This window comes from Equus przewalskii, chromosome 7 (assembly GCF_037783145.1).
Source record: "Equus przewalskii isolate Varuska chromosome 7, EquPr2, whole genome shotgun sequence".
In the NCBI taxonomy this organism is placed as follows: domain Eukaryota; kingdom Metazoa; phylum Chordata; class Mammalia; order Perissodactyla; family Equidae; genus Equus; species Equus przewalskii.
In genome coordinates, this window is record NC_091837.1 from 1,191,309 (window position 1) to 1,210,682 (window position 19,374).

A 19,374-nucleotide genomic window follows, 5' to 3' on the forward strand; every position below is an offset into this window, starting at 1 on the left:
AGATCCTGTTTTCAATTCTTTTGGATAGATACCCAGAATTGAGATTGCTGGATCATGTGGTAATTGTATTTTTAATTTTTTGAGGGCCACCATGCTGTTTTCCGTAGTGACTGCTCCATTTTACAGTCCCACCAGTAGCATACTAGGGTTCCAGTTTCTCTGTCTTCTCACCAATACTTGTTCTTTGTTTTTTAATGATGGCCATCCTGAAGAGTATGGGGTAATATCTCATTGTGGTTTTGGTTTGCATTTCCCTGAGAGTTAGTGATGTTGAGCATCTTTTCATATTCTTCTTGGCCATTTGTATATCATCTTTGGAGAAATGTCTCACTTAAGTCCTTTGCCCTTTTTTAAATCAGATTTTTTTTTATTGTTAAGTTGTAGGATTTCTTTATATATCCTGGATACTAATCTCTTATCGGATATACGATTGCAAATGTTTTCTCTCGTTCTATACATTGCCTTTCACTTTGCTGTTTATTTAAGTTTGATATAGTCCCCTTTGTCTATTCTTGCTTTTGTTGCCTGTGCTTTTGGTGTCATATCCAAGAAATCATTGCTAAATCCAATGTCATGAAGCTTTTCTTGTGTGTTTTCTTCCAGGAGTTTTATTGTTTCAGGTCTGACATTTAGGTCTGTAATCATTTTGAGTTAAGTTTTTTGGTTTTTTTTTTTTTTTTGAGGAAGATTAACCCTGAGCTAACATCTGCCAATCCTCCCCTTTTTGCCGAGGAAGACTGGCCCTGAGCTAACATCTGTGCCCATCTTCGTCTACTTTATATGTGGGACGCCTACCACAGCATGGCTTTTGCCTTGCGGTGCCATGTCCGCACCCGGGATCCGAACCCAGCGAACCCCAGGCCGCCAAGAAGCAGAACATGCAAACTTAACCACTGTGCCACCGGGCCGGCCCCTGAGTTAAGTTTTGTATATGGTATAAGGTAAGGGTCCAGCTGTATTATTTTGCAAGTGGATGTCCAGTTTTCCCAGCACTCTTTGTTGAAGACACTATGCTTTCCCCATTGTATAGCCTTGGCACCCTTGTCAAAGATCATTCGACACTATACATGCAAGTTTTATTTCTGGGCTCTCTATTCTGTTCCATGGCCTGTATGCTAGCATTTAGGCCAGTTCCACACAATTTTGATTACTGTAGCTGTGAAATATGTTTTGAAATCAGTAAGTATGAGGCCTCCAGCTTTGTTTTTCTTTCTCAAGATTGTTTTGGCAGTTCAGGGTCCTTTGAGTTTCTATATTAATTTTAGGATGGATTTTTCTATTTTGGCAAAAAATCATTGGCATTTTGATAAAAATTGTGTTGAATTTGTAGATTGCTTGGATAGTACTGACATCTTCTTAAGTTTGCCTGTCCATGAACATGGGATGTCTTTCCATGTGTTTGTGTCTCCTTTAATTTCAGTGTTATTTTGTAGTTTTCAGTGTAGTAGTCTTTCACCTCCTTGGTTAAGTTTATTCCTAGGTACTTTATTCTTCTTGATGCTGTTGTAAATGGAATTGTTTTCTTAATTTCCTTTTCAGGTTGTTTATGGTTAGTGTATTGAAACACAACTGATTTTTGTGTCCTGCAACTTTGCTGAATTTGTTTATTCCTTCTAACAGGTCTTTTTATGTGGAATCTTTAGACCTGACATATAAGATCATGTCACCGGTGAACAGAGATAGTTTTACTTCTTCCTTTACAATTTGGATGCCTTTTATTTCTTTATTTCTAGCTGGGACGTCTGGTACTGTGTGGAATAGAACAAGATTTAACCTTAAGAAACTGCCAGATGTTTTTTCAGAGTGGTTGTGCCATTTTACATTCCCATCAGTACTGTATGAGAGTTCTAGTTGCTGCATAATCTTGCCAGCATTTGGTGTTGTCATTCTCTGAGTTTAGCCATCCTGTTGTTTAGTGCTCCTCACATGGTTTTTGTTGTGTCTCCCTGTGAGTGTGAGCCCTTTTTCTTGTCCTCGTTAGCCATTCGTATATATTCTTTTGAGAAGTATCTGTTTAATCTTTTGCCCATTTTTATGAAGTTGTTTGCCTTTTTATTATTTATATTATTGAGTTGTAGGAGTTCTTTATATATTCCAGATAAAAGTTTACAGATGGATATGTTGCAAATATTTCCTTCAGTTGATGACTTACCCATTCATTTGCTTAACTGTAATTTTAAAAGTATCTTTTTAATTTGGTACAGTAAAATTCACTCTTTTTGGTATGTCATTCTTTAGCTTTGACAAATGTGCAGAGTCATATAACCAACACCACACTCAAGATGCAGAGCAGTCACAGTCACAGTCCCCTCCCCCCGCAGTCCTCTCCCACTGCCACTCTGTAGTCAGCACCCTACCTGGGGTTCCCACCTGGCACCTGGTGATCTTTTGGTAAAGTCTACTTTATAGCATTTTTTCTTTTATAGGTAGTGCTTTTGGTGACAGACATAAACACTCTTTGCCTAGTCTGGGTTCACAAAAATTTTCTTACACTGTTTTCTGCTAGAAGTTTTCTCCTGTTAGGTTTTACAAGTCTTTGATCTCTTGGAGTTAATGTTTAGATCTGATATAAGGAATGTATGGAGGAGGTTCACTTTTTGATACGTGGGTGTCCAGTTCTACCACCGCTTGTTGAGAGAGTATCCTTTCTCCATTGAATTGTCTTTGCACGTTTGTCAAAAATCAGTTGGCTCTGTATTCTGTTCCATTGACCTGTGTATTTTAACTGAGCTTTTGATCAAAGAAGTTGTTAATTTTGAGGAAGTCTGGCTTATCAGTTTTTTCTTTTATGCTTGCACTTTCTGTATTTCTCTAAGAAATCTTCACCTACTCCAGGGTTGTAAAGATCTTCTGCCTCCAGGAGAAGGCAGAAGGGGGCAGAGATCTTGTATATCCCATTCTGCCTTCTCACCTGCATCCGTCTGTGTGTCCCCAGAGTCACAAGGCTGTGTTTATTGGAAGGAGCTAATGGGTTTGTCTTTAAGATTTAAATATAATAATGTATTCGAGGCACTTGATATGGTACCTGGCACATGCAAAATGAGCATTTAAGAATCTGATTTTGCTACAGCTTTGTTTCTCTTGAGATGAACTGGCTGTACTACACTGTAGCTGCTGGCAGAATGTGGTGGGAGTGTTGGATGAAACTGCCAGTAGATGTTACGTCAGATGCGAGGTAGCTGTTACTCTAGTTCTGTCCCACCTTCTTGCCCTGGTCGTATGCTCCGGTGTAACCCTCCCCTACCCCAATCCCCATAAAATATGGACTGCTTGCAGGTTGCCATTCTTCTCTTGAATTGTCATTCGTTTGGTAGAAGTGCTTGGTGAACCTGCCTTTCCTCTTTCATCTTCTCCCGTCACATCCCTTTCCTTAGGGCCGCCTCCTCCTCTTCTAGGATAACTTTCTTTAAGCAAGGCCTTCTTCCCCAAACATCTGCCTAAAGGAGGAGCCCGAGGGTAGAGCAGGGCTGACGAACCAGTGTCCTGGTTGGGCAGTGTCTGAGGATAGAAGGTAGGGAGTGATACTCACATCATCTCCTGGATGTAGAACGTGCTTGATATTTATGAGAAGTAAATACTGGAGTTCAGCCTTGTCACTTTGTTCTGGTGGGGCGTTCTCCAGCATGAGCCTTGTGACTCCTTGGCTCATAGGAGAAAGTGGCTGACACTCCCCCTGTGCCTGGCACCCTTAACCCCCGTCCATTGTCACAGGGAGTCTTCTCACACAGACTCAGGTCAGATGAGTCTCCCACCCAACGTGGAGGACTGACTGAGCGGGGAGCAGCAGGTCGGCCAATCTCCTCCCACACCAGGGGCTATTGGGAAGTGAGTTTGGTGGTCACAGTAACTGGGGAGCTACTGGCATTTAGGGAGCCATATCAAAGAATTTGCGGACATATTTCAGAACCACAACAGGATGTTTTCGTGTTTACAGTATTTTGGTACATCTCTGGCTTTGCAGGTCCCCATCTGGCAGTCAGGCGCTCCTGGTCCCTGGGGCGTTTCATAAGTCGTCTGTCTTCTGTCTTAACGAAGAGAAAGTGGGTCAGAATTGGAAAGTTTGGACCCAGCCCTCTGAGGAAGGATGGGTCAGCCATACCCTAAATCAGAACACAGGGCATCCTGGCAGGCGAGGCTGCAATTTCCTGTCTCAATTCCTGCTTAGCCTAGCTGGCTTCTGGGTTCCATTCTGCTGCTGCCAGCTTGATGGAGGACATGGAACAGGCTGGTGGCCCTTCTGTGAACTGAGCTGACTGGACTCGATAGGTGTTTCAATAAATATAACAGTGTCTGGCCTCCCTTTAAATTTTACTAATAGAGCTTCAGTCCTTTAGTTTTCTGTGAGCTGCACACACCTCAGTTGCTCTTTCATCTTCTCCCATCACATCCCTTTCCTTAGGGCCGCCTCCTCTTCTGGGATAACTTTCTTTAAGCAGGGCCTTCTTCCCCAAACATCTGCCTAAAGGAGGAGCCCGAGGGTAGAGCAGGGCTGACGAGCCAGTGTCCTGGTTGGGCAGTGTCTGAGGATAGAAGGTAGGGAGAAGAGACCCAGCAGCAGGCTGCACTGTGCAAAGCCCCAGTCCTGGCTCCCTGTGCCATCCTCCCTTTCCCCGTCTGAGTCCCTCTAGAGCATTTGTCTCCTCAGAGGACCTCAGGAACATTCCAAGGGACAGAATATGTGGAAGTGTTCAGCACCCAAGTGCCGTTTTATTAGATTTCTCTTTTGGGCCTCATGACTGCCCTGAAAGTTAGGAGGGCGGGGCAAAGCTGGTCACCCATATTGCACAGTTGAAGGAATAAAGCCCAGTGAGGCTGTGTAGGTGTCATGGCTGACAAGGGGATTCACTGTAGACCAGGAGCGGACGCCTGTAGTCCATCTTGGGACGAGTCTGGGGCCTCTTTCGAAGCTGATCTCCCCATCCATTGTGTCGGAAGCTGCAGCGGCAGGGAGGTCACAGGCAGGCCTGCTGGAGCTGTGAAGTGGCAACACTGGGAAAGGGCCAGAGGGGCTGCAGGGGGAGCTGCTGGCGTTGCTGAGCCTGGGGTCCCAAGAACCTGAGTCGAGGGGTTGTTAGGGGAAGGCTGGAGGGGGCCCTTCACCTCATGAAAGGGCAGGTGACGCTTAGAACACTGTAGAGAAGACCGGGGCTTTAATATAATCACAGTTTGTTGCAGAGTGATCTCCTGTGGACTGTTGCAAGTGCCTGGTAATGCTTTCCCTCACCTCCTGGGACCGTTCTCTGTCCTGCTTGCCGATTGGTGTTCTGATGAAGCTCTCCCCCACTGCCAGCAGCGTCCCTTCCCGGAGCCATAGTGTGACCCGTGAAGCCATCTGGTCCTGCAGTATACCCGTTGGTCTTATCTCCATGTGGGCCTAGCCGAGCAGAGAGCTCCTTTCCAGAGCATGGCCCCCAGCCTGTCCTGCTCGGTGGCACTTGTGCAGGCTGCGCCCTTTCAGTAGGCCTTCCTCATGGTGTCTAGTGGCTCAGGCGTTGCCCATCCTGAGGCCTACTTCAAGCCTGCTATTCTCCCGTCCTACCTCAGGACACAGGTAACCGTTCTTCAGAAGGTCTGCTTAGCAAGGCTGCCCTCTGTTTTGTCTTTTACTTATCTGTCTTGTCGACAGTGGTCTCTGTCACCTCTTGAAGGTATCCAGACAGCTGGCCCAGGTTCCATGGTGCTGGGCAGGACCCAGTGCCCCATGGGAGTTGTTCTCCTAGACGGTCATGGTCACTGGTACAGCAAGGCCCAGGCAGCCCTCTTTTCAAATCCTCCCCCTCTGCCGCTGGTTCTGAGTGTGGTGCTGGACACATACCCTGTCCCAGTGCTGCGCTGTGCAGGGGGCGGAATGAGAGCCTGTGGGAGCTCCCCGCTGGGAAGCAGCTGTTAGGTCTTTCCGAGGAGGACTGTCTGAAGCATCTGATGGAGGCTGCACTGCCCACCTGGGAGCAGGCCTGCTGGGGAAGCTGGGACCTCCCGGTCCCCGGGTGGATGCTCCAGCAGGGCATGGAGGCTGCTTCTGAGGGTCTCAGTCCACTCCGGTGAGGACTGTCCAGGTGGGCTGTGGGCAGTGGGAAGAGGTGGACTAGAATTCTCTCTGCGTTTCTTGGCTGGAAATTTTTGATTTCCTGAGTGATTTGACCGTGGACACGTGTGCTTCTGCTGTTCCACTATTTCTTTCTGGGCGAATGTTGAGGAGAAATCGATTCCAAACAATTTAGGCAGCATACTAAATTTCACACAGTGATTTGAGACAGCTCGGTTTACATAATTTAAAACAAGGCCTAAGGCTTGCTGACAAAGAAGAAATTGCGTCTAGAGAAAGAATCTGTGTTATAGAGACTTCTGAATTTCTACAGGGACACAAGTCCTCCAGTTCCTGAACACTGCATAGTTTAAAGCAGTAGGCCTCTCAGGCGTGGCCTGGGGGTCTCGGGGGCTCCGCGAGGTCAACACTATTTTCATAATAACACCAAGGTGTTATTTGCTTCTTTCTCTCATTGTCTCACAAGTGCACAGTGGCATTTCTGGAGGCTGCTTGACGTGTGACTGATGGCTAATGGGGTGTGTGCTTGGGATTCTCTCTCTTTTTTTAAAGGATTTTTAAAAATTATGGTAAAATACACAACATAAAATTTACCACTTTAATCATTTTTAAGTGTACACTTCAGTGGCTTTAAGTACATTGACAGTGTTGTGCATCTATCACCACTATCTATTTCCAGAACTTTTTCATCTTCCCAAACTTAAACTCTGTACCCATTAAACACTAACTTCCCATGCCCCTCCTCCTAGCCCCTAGTAACCTCTCTTCTGCTTTCTGTCTCTGAATTTGATGACTCTAGGTACCTCATATAAGTGGAATCATATAGCATCTGTCTTTTTGTGACTGGCTTTCACTTCGCATAACGTCCCCAAGGTTCATGCACATTGTAGCATGTGTCAGAATGTCTCTTTACGCCCCAGTAATATTCCATTATATGGATATACCACATTTTGTTTATCTGTTCATCTGTTGATGGATGCTTGCGTTGTTTCCTATCTCTTGGCTGTTGTAAGTAATGCTGTGAACATCAGTGTGCAGGTATGTGTTGGAGTCTCTGCTTTCAGTTCTTTTGGACATATACCTAGAAGTGGAGTTGCTAGGTCATGTGGTAACTCTGCATTTAACCTTTTGAGCCTGTACTTGGGAATTTTGTGTGTACAAATTCTCAGTTTTAATTTCTTTTTTTTTAAAGATTTTATTGTTTCCTTTTTCTCCCAAAGCCCCCCGGTACATAGTTGTGTATTTTTAGTTGTGGGTCCTTCTAGTTGTGGCATGTGGGACACCGCCTCAGCATGGCCTGATGAGCGGTGCCATGTCCTCGCCCAGGATGTGAACCGGCAAAACCCTGGGCTGCCGAAGCAGAGCGTGCGAACTTAACCACTTGGTCCCAGGGCCGGCCCCTCAGTTTTAATTTCTAACACAGTAACTGTTGACAGATACAACCCACATAAACAAAAGATCTTTGGGGTCCTCAGAAATTTTAAAAGTATGAAAGGGTCTTGGGATGAAAAAATTTGAGAACTGCTAGTGTGATAGAATTTCTTATTTTGGTTTGTGGCCTTGCACTTACATGGCGAGGGTGTGGATTGTTTCAGAAAGCATCAATAGTGCATTGGCTAGGAAGAGTCTGCCTCTCTCTCCCATTTTACAGCCAGGAGACGATTGGCACAAGAAAAGGCCTAGGCAAAGCTAGTAGTGGGAAGACAGGGCGACAGTTTTTGAGCAGCTTTGTATGTGGCAGAAATTGTGCTGGATGCTTTACAAAGGGACGCGAGAAGATCTGGAGGAAGAGAGGAGGGGGCATGTTAATTGACAGCTAGAGTAGTGCGCATTAGACCCATCCGCATCATGGTTGATGTCTGTGTGTCAGGCCCACCACACGAGGCAAGCTCTGCTAAGTCCTGGGTCTCCCTGCTTGTTTACCACTCTGCCACGTCACCTGCAGAGTTGTCTGGCACCAAGTGGTGCTCAGTAAATATTTTTTGAATGGGTGATTCACATATGTTAACCAGTGACTCACATGTTGGATTGCTTTCAGAACAGCCCCTGCACTGCAGGTGAATCAGGAAGGGAGAGAACCTTCCAGTGCATATCAGAGACTGCAGGTGAATCAGGAAGGGAGAGAACCTTCCAGGGCATATCAGAGAACTGCTGACGTTTTGTTATCTACTTAAAGAAGAGAGGAAGATCTTTGAGCAATTCAGTTCATTGGACGTTAAGTGAGTGTATCCCTGTGCTGGGTGTTGGGTGTGGGGTAGAGGGTAAAGATTTATCCCGACATTTAGACTTTGGAACAGGGTTTGGCAAACTACAGCCTGCAGCTGGCCACTTATTTTTGTTTTGTCTTTGTTTCTCTCTTTTTCTTAAAGATCGGCACTTGAGCTAACTAACAACTGTTGCCAATCTTCATTTTTTTTTTCCTTCCTTTCTTTCTGCTTTTTCTCCCCAAATCTTCCCGGTGCATAGTTGTATATTTTAGTGGTGGGTCCTTCTAGCTGTGGCACATGGGATGCCACCTCAGCGTGGCCTGATGAGCGGTGCCATGTCCACCCCCAGGATCTGAACCAGCGAAGCCCTGGGCCACTGCAGCAGAGCACGCAAACTTAACCACTCCGCCACGGGGCCGGCCCCTTGTTTCTTTTTTTGACATGTTGCGCATGTATCAATGGTTCATTTCTTTTTCTGGCTGAGTAGTATTCCACAATATGGGTATACTGCAGTTTGTTTATACATTCGCTTGTTTTGGACGTTTGGGTTGTTTCCAGCTTTTGGCTACTACATATCAAATGACTGTGAACAAGTCTTTGTATGGACGTGTACTTTGATTTCTCTTGGGTCAGTTCCTAGGAGTAGAATCTCTGGGTCTTATGGTCAGTATGTATTCAGCTGTTTAGAAGCCATCAAAATGTTTTCCAAAGTAGTTATACTATTTTACATTCTCACTAGCAATGTAAGAGAGTTCTAATTATTTGACACACTTGCTAACACTTGGTATGGTCATTATTTTCAATTTTAAGTTATTCTAATAAGTATGTAATGTTATCTCATTATGGTTTTAATTTGTGTTTCCTTAATGACTAATGATGTTGAGAATCTTTTTATGTCCTTATTTACCATCTGCATATCTTCTTTGGTTAAGTGTCCATTAAAATCTTTTGCCCAGGGCCTGGCCCCGTGGCTGAGTGGTTAGGTTCTCGAGCTCTGCTGCAGGCAGCCCAGTGTTTCGTTGGTTCGAATCCTGGGTGTGGATATGGCACTGCTCATCGAGCCACGCTGAGGTGGCATCCCACATGCCACAACTAGAAGGACCCACAACTAAGAATATACAACTGTACCGGGGGCTTTGGGGAGAAAAAGGAAAAAAATAAAATCTTAAAAAAAAATCTTTTGCCCATTTTTATTTATTTATTTATTTATTTTGTGGAGGAAGATTAGCCCTGAGCTAACATCTCTTGCCAGTCTTCCTCTTTTTTGCTTGAGGAAGATTAGCCCTGAGCTAACATCTGTGCCAGTCTTCCTCTACTTTATATGTGGGTCGCTGCCACAACATGGCTGACCAGTGGTGTAGGTCTGCCCCTGGGATCCAAACCTGTGAACCCTGGCCACCAAAGTGGAGCACACCAAACTTAACCATTGTGCTGTGGGGCCGGCTCCTTGCTTATTTTTAAAATTGGGTTGTTTTCTTATTGTTGAAATTTGAGAATTCTTTATTTGTTCTGGGTACAAGTCCTTTTTCATAAATGTGATTTGCAAATGTGTTCTCCTAGTAAGTGTGTGACTTCTTTTTGTTCTCTGAACGGTGTCTTTTGAAGAGGAAAAGTTCTCAATTTTGATGAAGTCCAATTTATCAACTTTTTCTTTTATGGATCATGCTTCTGGTAGATGTACCTAAGAAATTTTTGCCTAACTCATGATCACAAAATTTTCTCCCATGTTTTCTTCTGGAAGTTTTATAGTTTTAGGTTTTACATGCAGGTCTATGATCTATTTTGAGTTAATTTTTGATACAAGGAATGGATCGAAGTTGTTCTTTTTTAAAAAAATGGGTATCCTCTTGTCCCAGTACCATGTGCTGGAAAGGCTCTTCTTCCTCCAGGAGTTGCCCTTGCATCTTTGTTGTACATCAGCTGCCCATGTATGTGTGGGCCTATTTCTGGACCATCTGTTCTGGTTCCATGGATCTTGATGCTTATACCACACTGTCTAGATTCCCATACCTTTATAGTAAGGCTTCAAGCCGGGTAGTGTAAGTCCTCAACTGAGTTCTTCCTTTTCAAAGTTGTCTGGGTATTCTACGTCCTTTGCATTTCCATATGAATTTTAGAGTCGCTTTGTCAATTTCTACAAAAAGGCCTGCTGGAATATTGATTGGGATTGCATTGAATCTATAGGTCAATTTGGGTAGAATTGGTCTCTTAACAATATTGAGTCTACCCAATCAGATTGAGTCTACTAATGAACACTTGATATCTCCCCATAGGTTTAGGTCTTTAAAGAATTTCTCGTAGCAATATTCTATAATTTTCAATGTATAGGACTTGGACATCTGTCATTTGATTTATCCCTGAGTATTTCCTATTTTTATGCTATTGTTATGGTAATTTTTTAACATTTGAATTTCTGGAAGAATTGGTATTATTTCTTCCTTAAATATTTGGTAGAATTTTGCAATGAAGCTATCTGGGCCTGGAGTTTTCTTGGTGTAAAGGTTTTTAAATAAAACTCGATTTCTTTTATAGCTGTAGGGCTGTACTTATTGATTTCTTTTTGAGTGAGCTTTGATAGTTTGTGCCTTTGCATGAATTTGTCCATTTTATATAAGTTGTCAAACTTACTGATTTAAAGTGATTCACTATTTCCTTCTTTCCTTACTCCCCCCCTTATTATCCTTTTTAATATCTCTGAAATCTAGTGATGACCCCCCTCTTCTGATAAGTGGTATTTTGTGTTCTTTATTTTTTTCCTAATTAGTCTGGCTACAGGTTTATTAGTGTCATTGATCGTCTCAAATAAAAAAGAAAACCACCCTTTTTTAAAAAAATTATTTTCTCTATTTGTCTGTTTCGTCAGTTCCCACTCTGATCCTTATTATTTCTTTTCTGCTGCTTACTTTGGGTTTCATTTGGTCTTATTTTCTCATTTCTTAAGGTGGAAGCTGAGGTCATTGATTTGAGACCTTTCTTCTTTTCTGATGTAGGAGTTTAATGCAATGAATTTGTCTCTGGGAACTGCTTTAGTTGCATTCCACAAATTTTCATTTATTTAAAATGCTTTCAAATTTCTGTTTTCATTTCTTCTTTGACCCATAAGTTATTAAGTGTCTCAGTTGTTTCCGTTTAGTTGGGGTATTTTCCAGATGTCTTTCTGCTGTTGATTTTTAATCTAATTCAGTTGTGGTCAAGCAACATACTCTGATCTGAGTCATTATAAATGTATTGAGGTTTGTTGTATGGCCCATGATATTATCTATTATGGTAAATACTATGTATGCATATGAAAAGAATATATATTCTTCTGGTTTGGGGTAGAGAGTTCTATAAATGTCAGTTAGGTCCAGTTAGTTGATTGCATTGTTCAGGTTGTCTGTATCCTTGCTGATTCTCTTATCTGCTCATTCCGTCAGTTTTTGAAAGGGGATTGAAATCTCTGATATAATTGTGAATTTGTCTATTAGCAGTTATAGCAGTCTTTCCCTCATATTTTGAAGCTCTGCTGTAGATACGTAAACATTTAGGATTATTACGTCCTTTATCATTATTAAATGATGTTCTACATTGCTCTGAAGTCTACTTTGTATGATATTAATACAGCCACTCCAGCTTTCTTTTGATCAGTGTGAGCATGGTATATCTTTTTTTATCCTTTTATTTTCACCTATTTGTGTCCTTATATAAAGTAGGTATTTTTAGGCACTATATAGTTGGGTCTTGCTTTTTTACCTATGTGACAAATTCTGCCTTTTAGTTGGGTGTTTAGGTCACCCCATATGTTTATTGATTGGGTGAATTTAATCACAATGTACCATTTTGTCATTTGTTTTCTTTTTGTACCATCTATTGTGTGTTTCCTGTTCCTTTTCTTTCTGCCTTCTTTTGGGTTGAATGTGTTTTATTCCATTTTGTCTTCTTTGTTGGCATGTTTGCTGGAGCTCTTGTGTTGGTTTAGTGGTATTTGTTGTTGCCCTGTCACAGTTTACCTTCACATGACAGACATTTTTGCCTGTAGTATAAGAGCCTTAAGATGGTGTGCTTCTGCTGCTCTCTTCCCAGCTTTTCTGCTCTTGTTGTCAAAATTTTACTTCTACATACATTATAAACCCCACAGTGTGGTATACGTGTTTGTGCTCTAGATAATTCTAGATTGACAGCTTTTTCTTTTTTCCTTTTGGGACTTAACACTGTTGCTCTGCTGTCTTCCGGCTTGTAACATTTCTGACAAGAAAGCTGCTGTCATCTTTGCCTTTGTTTTTTCTGTGCATAATATGTCTTTTTTCTCTGACTGCTTTTAAGATTTCTGTTTATCTTGGTTTTAAGCAGTTTGATTATGATGTGCCTTGAAGTAGTTTTCTTTATATTTCTTGTGTTTGGGGTCCACTGAGCTACTTGGATCTGTGGGTTTATAGTTTCCATCATATTGGCAAGTTTTTCTGCCATTGTTTCTTCAAATGTTTTGTCTGTTTCCCCTCCAAGTTCATGTATGTTAGGGTACCTGAAGTTGTTCCGCAGCTCACAGTTCATTTTTTTGGCTCTTTTTTTCCCCTGTGTTTTAGTTTAGAGAGTTTCTATTGTTTTCTTCAAATCACTAATCTTTTCTTCTACAAAACTGAATCTGTTAATCTTGTGCAGTGTATTTTTCATCTCAAGCACTGTGGTTTTCATGTCTAGGCAGTAGGTATGTTTTTATTTTATTTTTTTTAAAGGTATGCTTTTTGGTGAGGAAGTTGTCCCTGAGCTAGCATCTGTTGCCAGTCCATAGCTGCATATCCTAGTTGTAGGTCATTCTAGTTCTTCTATGTGGGATGCTGCCACACTGTGGCTTGATGAGCAGTGTGTAGGTCTGCACCCAGGATCTGAACCAGCAAACCCTGGACCACCAAAGCGGAGCATGCAAACTTAACCACTTGGCCAGGGGGCCGGCCTCATGTCTCTTTTTAATGTCTTCCATTTCTCTATTTAACATGTTTAATTTTTTGTCTAGCTTCTTGAACATTTGCAATAGAGTTAGAACAACTTTTAATGCCTTTGTTCTATCTTCTGTGCCATTTCTGGGTCAATTTTGAATGACTGATTTTTTTCCTCCTCAGTTTGGTTGTAATTTCCTGCTTCTCTGAATGTCTAGTAATTTTTTTATTGAATGCCGGACTGTGAATTTTGACTTTTTGGGCGCTGTGTGGTTTTGCATTCCTATAAATATTCCTGAGGTTTGTTCTAACAATTTGGTCCTTCTAGCTCTTGCTTTTAGTCTCTGTCAGGCAGGACTGGAGCACGTTTAGCCTGAGTTAATTTTTCCCCACTAACGAGGCAAGACCCTTCTGATACTTGACACAGTGCCCTGTGAATGATGAGTTTTCCAGTCTGGCCCCTGAGAACGGGTGCTTGCCTGTGGCCCTCTGGACTTTGTTGTCGTACCCTCTCAACCTTTAGGGTGGTTCTTTCCCTGGCCTGAAGTATCCTCACACCACATGCTGGTCAGTGCTCTGTCCAAAGCCCCAAGGGGTCCCTCTGTAGATCTCCGGGGTCTTGTCTTTGTGCAGCTCTCTCCTCTAGGACTCTCCAGAGCTCCATCCCGTGAGCTCTGCCTGCCTTGGTTTCCCCCACTTTGAGCTGCATCCACTTGACTCTGTCATTGCCGCTGCCATCCCCACCCACCCCCACCCCTCCGCTGAAGTCTCTATTCCTGCTCTGCAGGCTGGAAATGTCCTCGGGCAGGAAGGCTCACCTCGCGTGTCTCCTGACTCTCAGGGGTCTCTCTCATTCCTTGCCTGATGTCCAGGGTCTGGAGAACTGGTGTTTTCTTACATTTCATCCTTTTTCCCAGTTGTTTCAGGCAGGTGGTTAAATCCGTCCCTGTAACTCCATCTTGGCTGAAAGCCTTTATAAAACAGACGATGCGTTGAAGATTTCATCCATGTCGTCAGTTTTATAAAGGCTTTTCTGTGCTTGGATTGAATTGATTTACTGCAGTGTGTGGCAGGTGGAGGGGAGGGTACACTGAATTATAGGAACAAGCTTCCCCCACCGCCCGGCCCCTGCCCCTCCCTTTCCCACCTGGGACTGGAGGACGTGCAGGTGGATGTCTGACGCTGTGGGGAGATGTGGAACTGGGGCTGCACCCACCATCTGAGCCTGCTTACAGAGCACTCTGAAGAAGCCCTCTCCTGCGTGCGCTGAGGCTGTGGCACACTTACCCACGTGGGCTCACGATGCCCCAGGTGTCAGTCCCAGGAGGTGGTTGGGGGAGGGCTTGTCCCCTTCCACCTGATTTGCTGCGTTCATCTTCCGTGACAAATTGGAGTGATGCTTGCTCTGATTACTCAGGGCAGTGGTGGAACAGGACTCAGGTGCAGGAATAGTTCCTCCTGGATTTCAGTGGAATAACTCCGGGAGGAGGACGACTGAGGGAGCGTGTGCAGGAGCATGTTGTTGTTTGTAAGTGAGCTCTTTGTTTCCTCTTCCTTTGTCATCAAGTAGGTGTGCAGAACTCCATCCCTCACACTTCAGTGTTTTTCTGTGGTTCCAAGATTTGCCCATTTATCAGCAGCCACCTCAGTTCAGGAGTCTGCAGTCCTTTACCTAAAGGGCCAGAGAGTAACTGTTTTCGGCCTTATAGGGCATACAGTATCTTTTGCATCTTCTCAGCTCCACTGTTGTAGCATATTTGTGGCTGTGTTCACATAAAGCTTTATTTTAAAAACCGGTGGGAAGTTTCGGATTTGGCCCGTGGCCTGTAATTTGCTACCCCCTGCCTCAATTCAAGCCCTTACTTTGCTGAGTTATTTAGTAATTTTGTCTCCCCCCCACCCATTATAAGTGCTTCCAGAAACCATTGCTGGTTATACACACACACCTTGCTTAAAACACAGATCTTATCATGATACTTACTGGTGAAATAACATCTGGGTCCCTACAACTTAGCAAATAAAGGTCGGAATTATCTTACCCCCAAAGCCTCCACAATCTGACCCTTCTTATATTTCTGATCTTATCTCTGGTAATTCCCCATCTGTCTGCTCACACACAGTCTACTTGGCATGCTTTCCCACCCCGTGATACTTCCTTAAGCCCTGCTTTTTCTGGAAAGCTCTTCCTTTCCTATTTTATGTACCCTTTGAAACCATGGACCCACCTTGGCAACCTGTTCACCCTTCTTTAAGAAGCATTCCAGAGCCCTTCGGGTGGAGACAGTCTCTCCTTCCTTCCTGTTGTGTTAGCATGTTGTTTGAGTGCTCCTGTGGGGATGACCTCTGTTTGCTCTGTCAGAAACCTGGGTGTGTGTGTTTCTGTGTGTATGTCCTCCCTGTTGACCCAGATTCCCTCAGGAGGTGAGGCAGGTGCCCTCTTGCTTCTGTCTCTGTGGCCCATTGCAGAGCCCAACTCAGAGCAGAAACGCAGCAGGTGTGTGTTTGAGGTGATGCATAAAGGTCAGTGTCTTGGGGGGTGCGTTGCTCTGGGGGGCTTATGGCATTGTGTGTAGAGCTTTTGGCTCTTTCTTGGGATGTGCGTGCAGGTCCCCAAGAAGGCAGGCTATGGGCAGACTGCCTGGTGTCTGGCCCACGCTCACAGGGGCCAAGCAATGGCAGCCCTGGCTGCTCCAGGTCCTGGCTGCTACTGCCACTTCCTCAATGGCCTCTTGCCCTTTGGTTCCACAGAGCTGCGGTGCAACCCTGGGCAGTTTGCCTGTCGCAGCGGCGCCATCCAGTGCATCCCCCTCCCCTGGCAGTGTGACGGCTGGGTGACTTGTGAGGATGAGAGCGACGAAGCCGACTGTCCAGGTGAGTGTGTCAGGCAGATGGATGCACGTGGCCCCCGCCTATCCGTCGTAGCTGCGTGATTGTGCTCCTGTGAAGGAGGAGATGGTGTCAACTGGTAACCTGTGTCGTATGCACGTGCTGGACAGCTATTTTGAGCTGCCCCCTACTCCTCTGTGTGTCTGTCTCTCTTTTTTAAAAATAGATGCCCAGCCTGGTCCCAGAATTTGCAAGATGGCAGGGTCAGGGCTGTGGTGAGGCAAGAGAGGCGCCCAGGACGCCACGTTTCAGGAGGCACTGCTGGCCCCAAGAGCAGCGCCGCTTGAAGTGTGGTGCCCTTGCACCTCCCACTTCACCCTCCCCTGGCTCTAGAGGTGGCTGCCTGTTGAGACTTGGCGAGAATCCTGACAAGCGTCATTTAGACCGGCCTTGGCTCTGCCCACCTGTCCTGCTCACTCACTCACTAGTAATCTTGCACTCGAGGGTTTTCTCCTGGCTATGTTTAGGCTCCTAAAGACATATGCAGATGCCATAGAAAGTCTTAAATTGTTGGTTCTCCACCTGGTTCCTCCCCCGGCACCCTCAAGGTGTGTAACACAGCCTGGGAGTGATGGTGTTAACTGCATCCCTGGTTCTCAACTTGGGTTAGGGTGGAAGGTGTAGCATCTTGCGTGTGAGTGTGAGTGTGCATGTGTTTGTGTGTGTGTGTGTGTTTTGAGACACACACGCATACACACTAATTTATTTAAGACCTGGGTGGTTCTGATAAAGTCCCTAAGAGGAGGGTATGTCTTATTCCAAACTCTGGTCTGGCATTCAAATTTCTTCACAATCTGGCTTCGTTCTAGTTTGCCAACCTGATTTGTCACTATTTCCCCTTCAGTGGCTCAGCTGGGCCGTTTCCTGTGCCTACCCCATAGAGAAATTCCTGGCCACATTCTTTGTTTATGCGTTTCTCTTGTCCTGGAATCCCCTTGTTCTGTCTCCGCATGGACAGATCCTGCCTGTCCTTCAAGGCGCGGCTCAGATGATAGTGCAGCAAGAGGGCCTCTCTGGGCGCCTTGGCTGTAGGTTGGGTTCTGCCACACCTGCTTTTTCCTTTTTGATGGCATCCAGAACCACTGGTAACTCTCACCATTACCTGTGCCCACACTTGATCTCTCCTAGACTGTGAGCTCCCTGAGGGCAAGAAACTTGTCCTCCTCCCCAGTGGGACCTGGCCTAGGGTCCCTTTCAACAGTCAGTAAATTAAAGAAGTGTTGTAATTCCTGTAGGACAGGTGCTAAAGAAAAACCAATCAGCTCCAACCAGGGGATCAGACAGGGCATCAAATAGAAGGTGACATTTGAGCTTGGGACAGTTCTTTGAGCAGGGGTCCAAAATAAGAAGCAGAGGTGGCCTGGTCGGACTGTATTTGCCTGTAAAGATGGCCATGTAGAAGGGAACCCTCCTAATTGTTCTTCCTTCATCACATGGTGCATGTCTCTGGTTGAGGTGTTTGCCTTTCCAGTTTGAAAGGTGGCAACTGCATCAGGAGCCTCTAGGACAACTCTGTGTCTGGGAGCCCACCTGGTCATTCCTTGAATCACAGTCCAGAGAGTGTGAACTTCCCAGTGCTTGGGATGCAGATGCTCTGTGCTCCGTCAGCCTGGTGATGAACAGTGATTGTGACTGGGTGCGTTCCTGGTCTGACTTATGGAGTGAGATTTCATTTCCAGCCTCCTAGAGTATTTTCTGAACAAAGAACCAAATGGTTTTTGGCTGGCTTTAAAATGGGAGCACAGCTTATTTGCTACTCTCAAGTGCCTTCTGCCTTAGCTTTTAAGGTTGTGTGTAGTGACTGCCCTGTTACAGATAGTGAAAACAGTGGTAGGCACTCCTGTGGTTCACCTGTCCGTGCACTGTGGACTAGATCTGATTTCTCTTTTGGGTCACGTGGTCCGGCACAGAGGGTCCCAAGTCCACTCAGCGCAAGTGTTGACTTGAAGTTACACAGGTTCCTGTATTTTCTCCCAAGACAGAAGAATAAAGTCTATTCTGCAGGAGCCCAGACTTCTGAGTGGATGGCGTGCTCCAGGTCCCGACCATTGAGGGCGTGATGACGACAACGGTGTATGCAGACTCACCGAGGCCTGGCAGGGCCTGAGTGTGTCCGAGGAGGAGTGAGAAGGCCGAGGCCCTGTTGGACCTCCTGGCTCACTCCTGGCTTCCGCGTGACGTCCAGTGCTGTGTCTGTCCTGTAGTAGAGTGTCATGCCATGATCCAGATGGGATAGCAGATGAATTTCTGGTTATTCTTAAAGTTGGGATTCTGAGAAATTTAAGTTATCAGAATATACAAAGAATGATATACTTGTATCTCTTCCCTGAATTAATAACTACTGAAATTTTGTCATATTTCTTTCTAGTTTATTTTAAAAGAAATTAATTTTTAAAAACATCATGATATAGGTCAAGTCCTCATTAACATTCCCCCCCACCAGAAGAAAAGAAAAGAAGAAAAATCTTTGTGTGCAGGGAGGGGAGTATGGACAGGGGTGGGGGTTAGCTGATAACCACCTCTCCCACGGGGAGAGGTTAAGTAAACTTGTGGGAAGCTCTAGCCATGCTTGGTCAGGTTGCTTTTGAACATGGGCTTGAGGACTTCTGGAGTGACAACACAAGATTATTTCACTGCTCCATTAAAATTACATAAAAGGAGTATAAAAGATATAAACCCACAGGGATGAAGGAAGTGAGAAGAGATGTAACAGTAGATCAGTAATTTCTGCATGTTTTTGGAAGATAGAAGATGAGTGGTGTGCTAGATAGAGTGTGGGCATCAGTGCATTCCTTGCCCTTCAGGGCCTGGGAGGCAGCTGCTGTAACCTCACACCCCCTGCCAACATGCTTCTGGGTATCGATCATGCCGTAAGATCCTTCCCATGAAATCTGGAAGGTGGACAGGAGCTAGAATCCTTCTTCCTCTGGCAGTTGGCGTGGGTGCATGGGCTTAGAGTGTTTGCAGCAGCCTCCACATTCCGCACTGGCCAGCCGTCTCCGGTTGTCTGCCGTTTCCTCCTCTGCCGATGGCGAGAGTGGCTTCCTGACTCCTCACTGCAACGGCACAGGTGAAATTGCTGGGTAGAGGTGGCCCACTTGACTTCTGTGCCCACTCCCATCTTTTCAGTTGTTTTTGAAAGCACCTGATTCCCTGTATTAAACCCCTTTGTGTTTGAAATTCCTAGCATGGTTTCTGTTCCTTTGAACCATCTTTGATATAAATTAACAAAAGATGTGTTAAATTTTTAATGGAGAAAGATTTACAACTTTATTAGGAGACATGAAAGAAGACTTGTATAAATAGAGACAGAATATTCCTG

General features: G+C 44.8%; 1 protein-coding gene across 14 annotated transcripts in view; it reads left to right on the forward strand.

Annotated features, from left to right (window-relative positions):
* The window catches only part of DGCR2 (DiGeorge syndrome critical region gene 2), an 89,267-nt gene that overhangs the window by 12,680 nt on the left and 57,213 nt on the right, over positions 1–19,374 (forward strand). For 9 of the 14 annotated variants that reach the window (XM_070628145.1, XM_070628142.1, XM_070628144.1 and 6 more), the window contains exon 2: positions 15,915–16,037. The exons of the other annotated variants lie outside the window; for them this stretch is intronic. In XM_070628145.1, the coding sequence (XP_070484246.1) occupies positions 15,915–16,037 (123 nt within the window). The remainder of the gene's footprint in view (positions 1–15,914; positions 16,038–19,374) is intronic. 14 annotated transcript variants of the gene reach the window in all.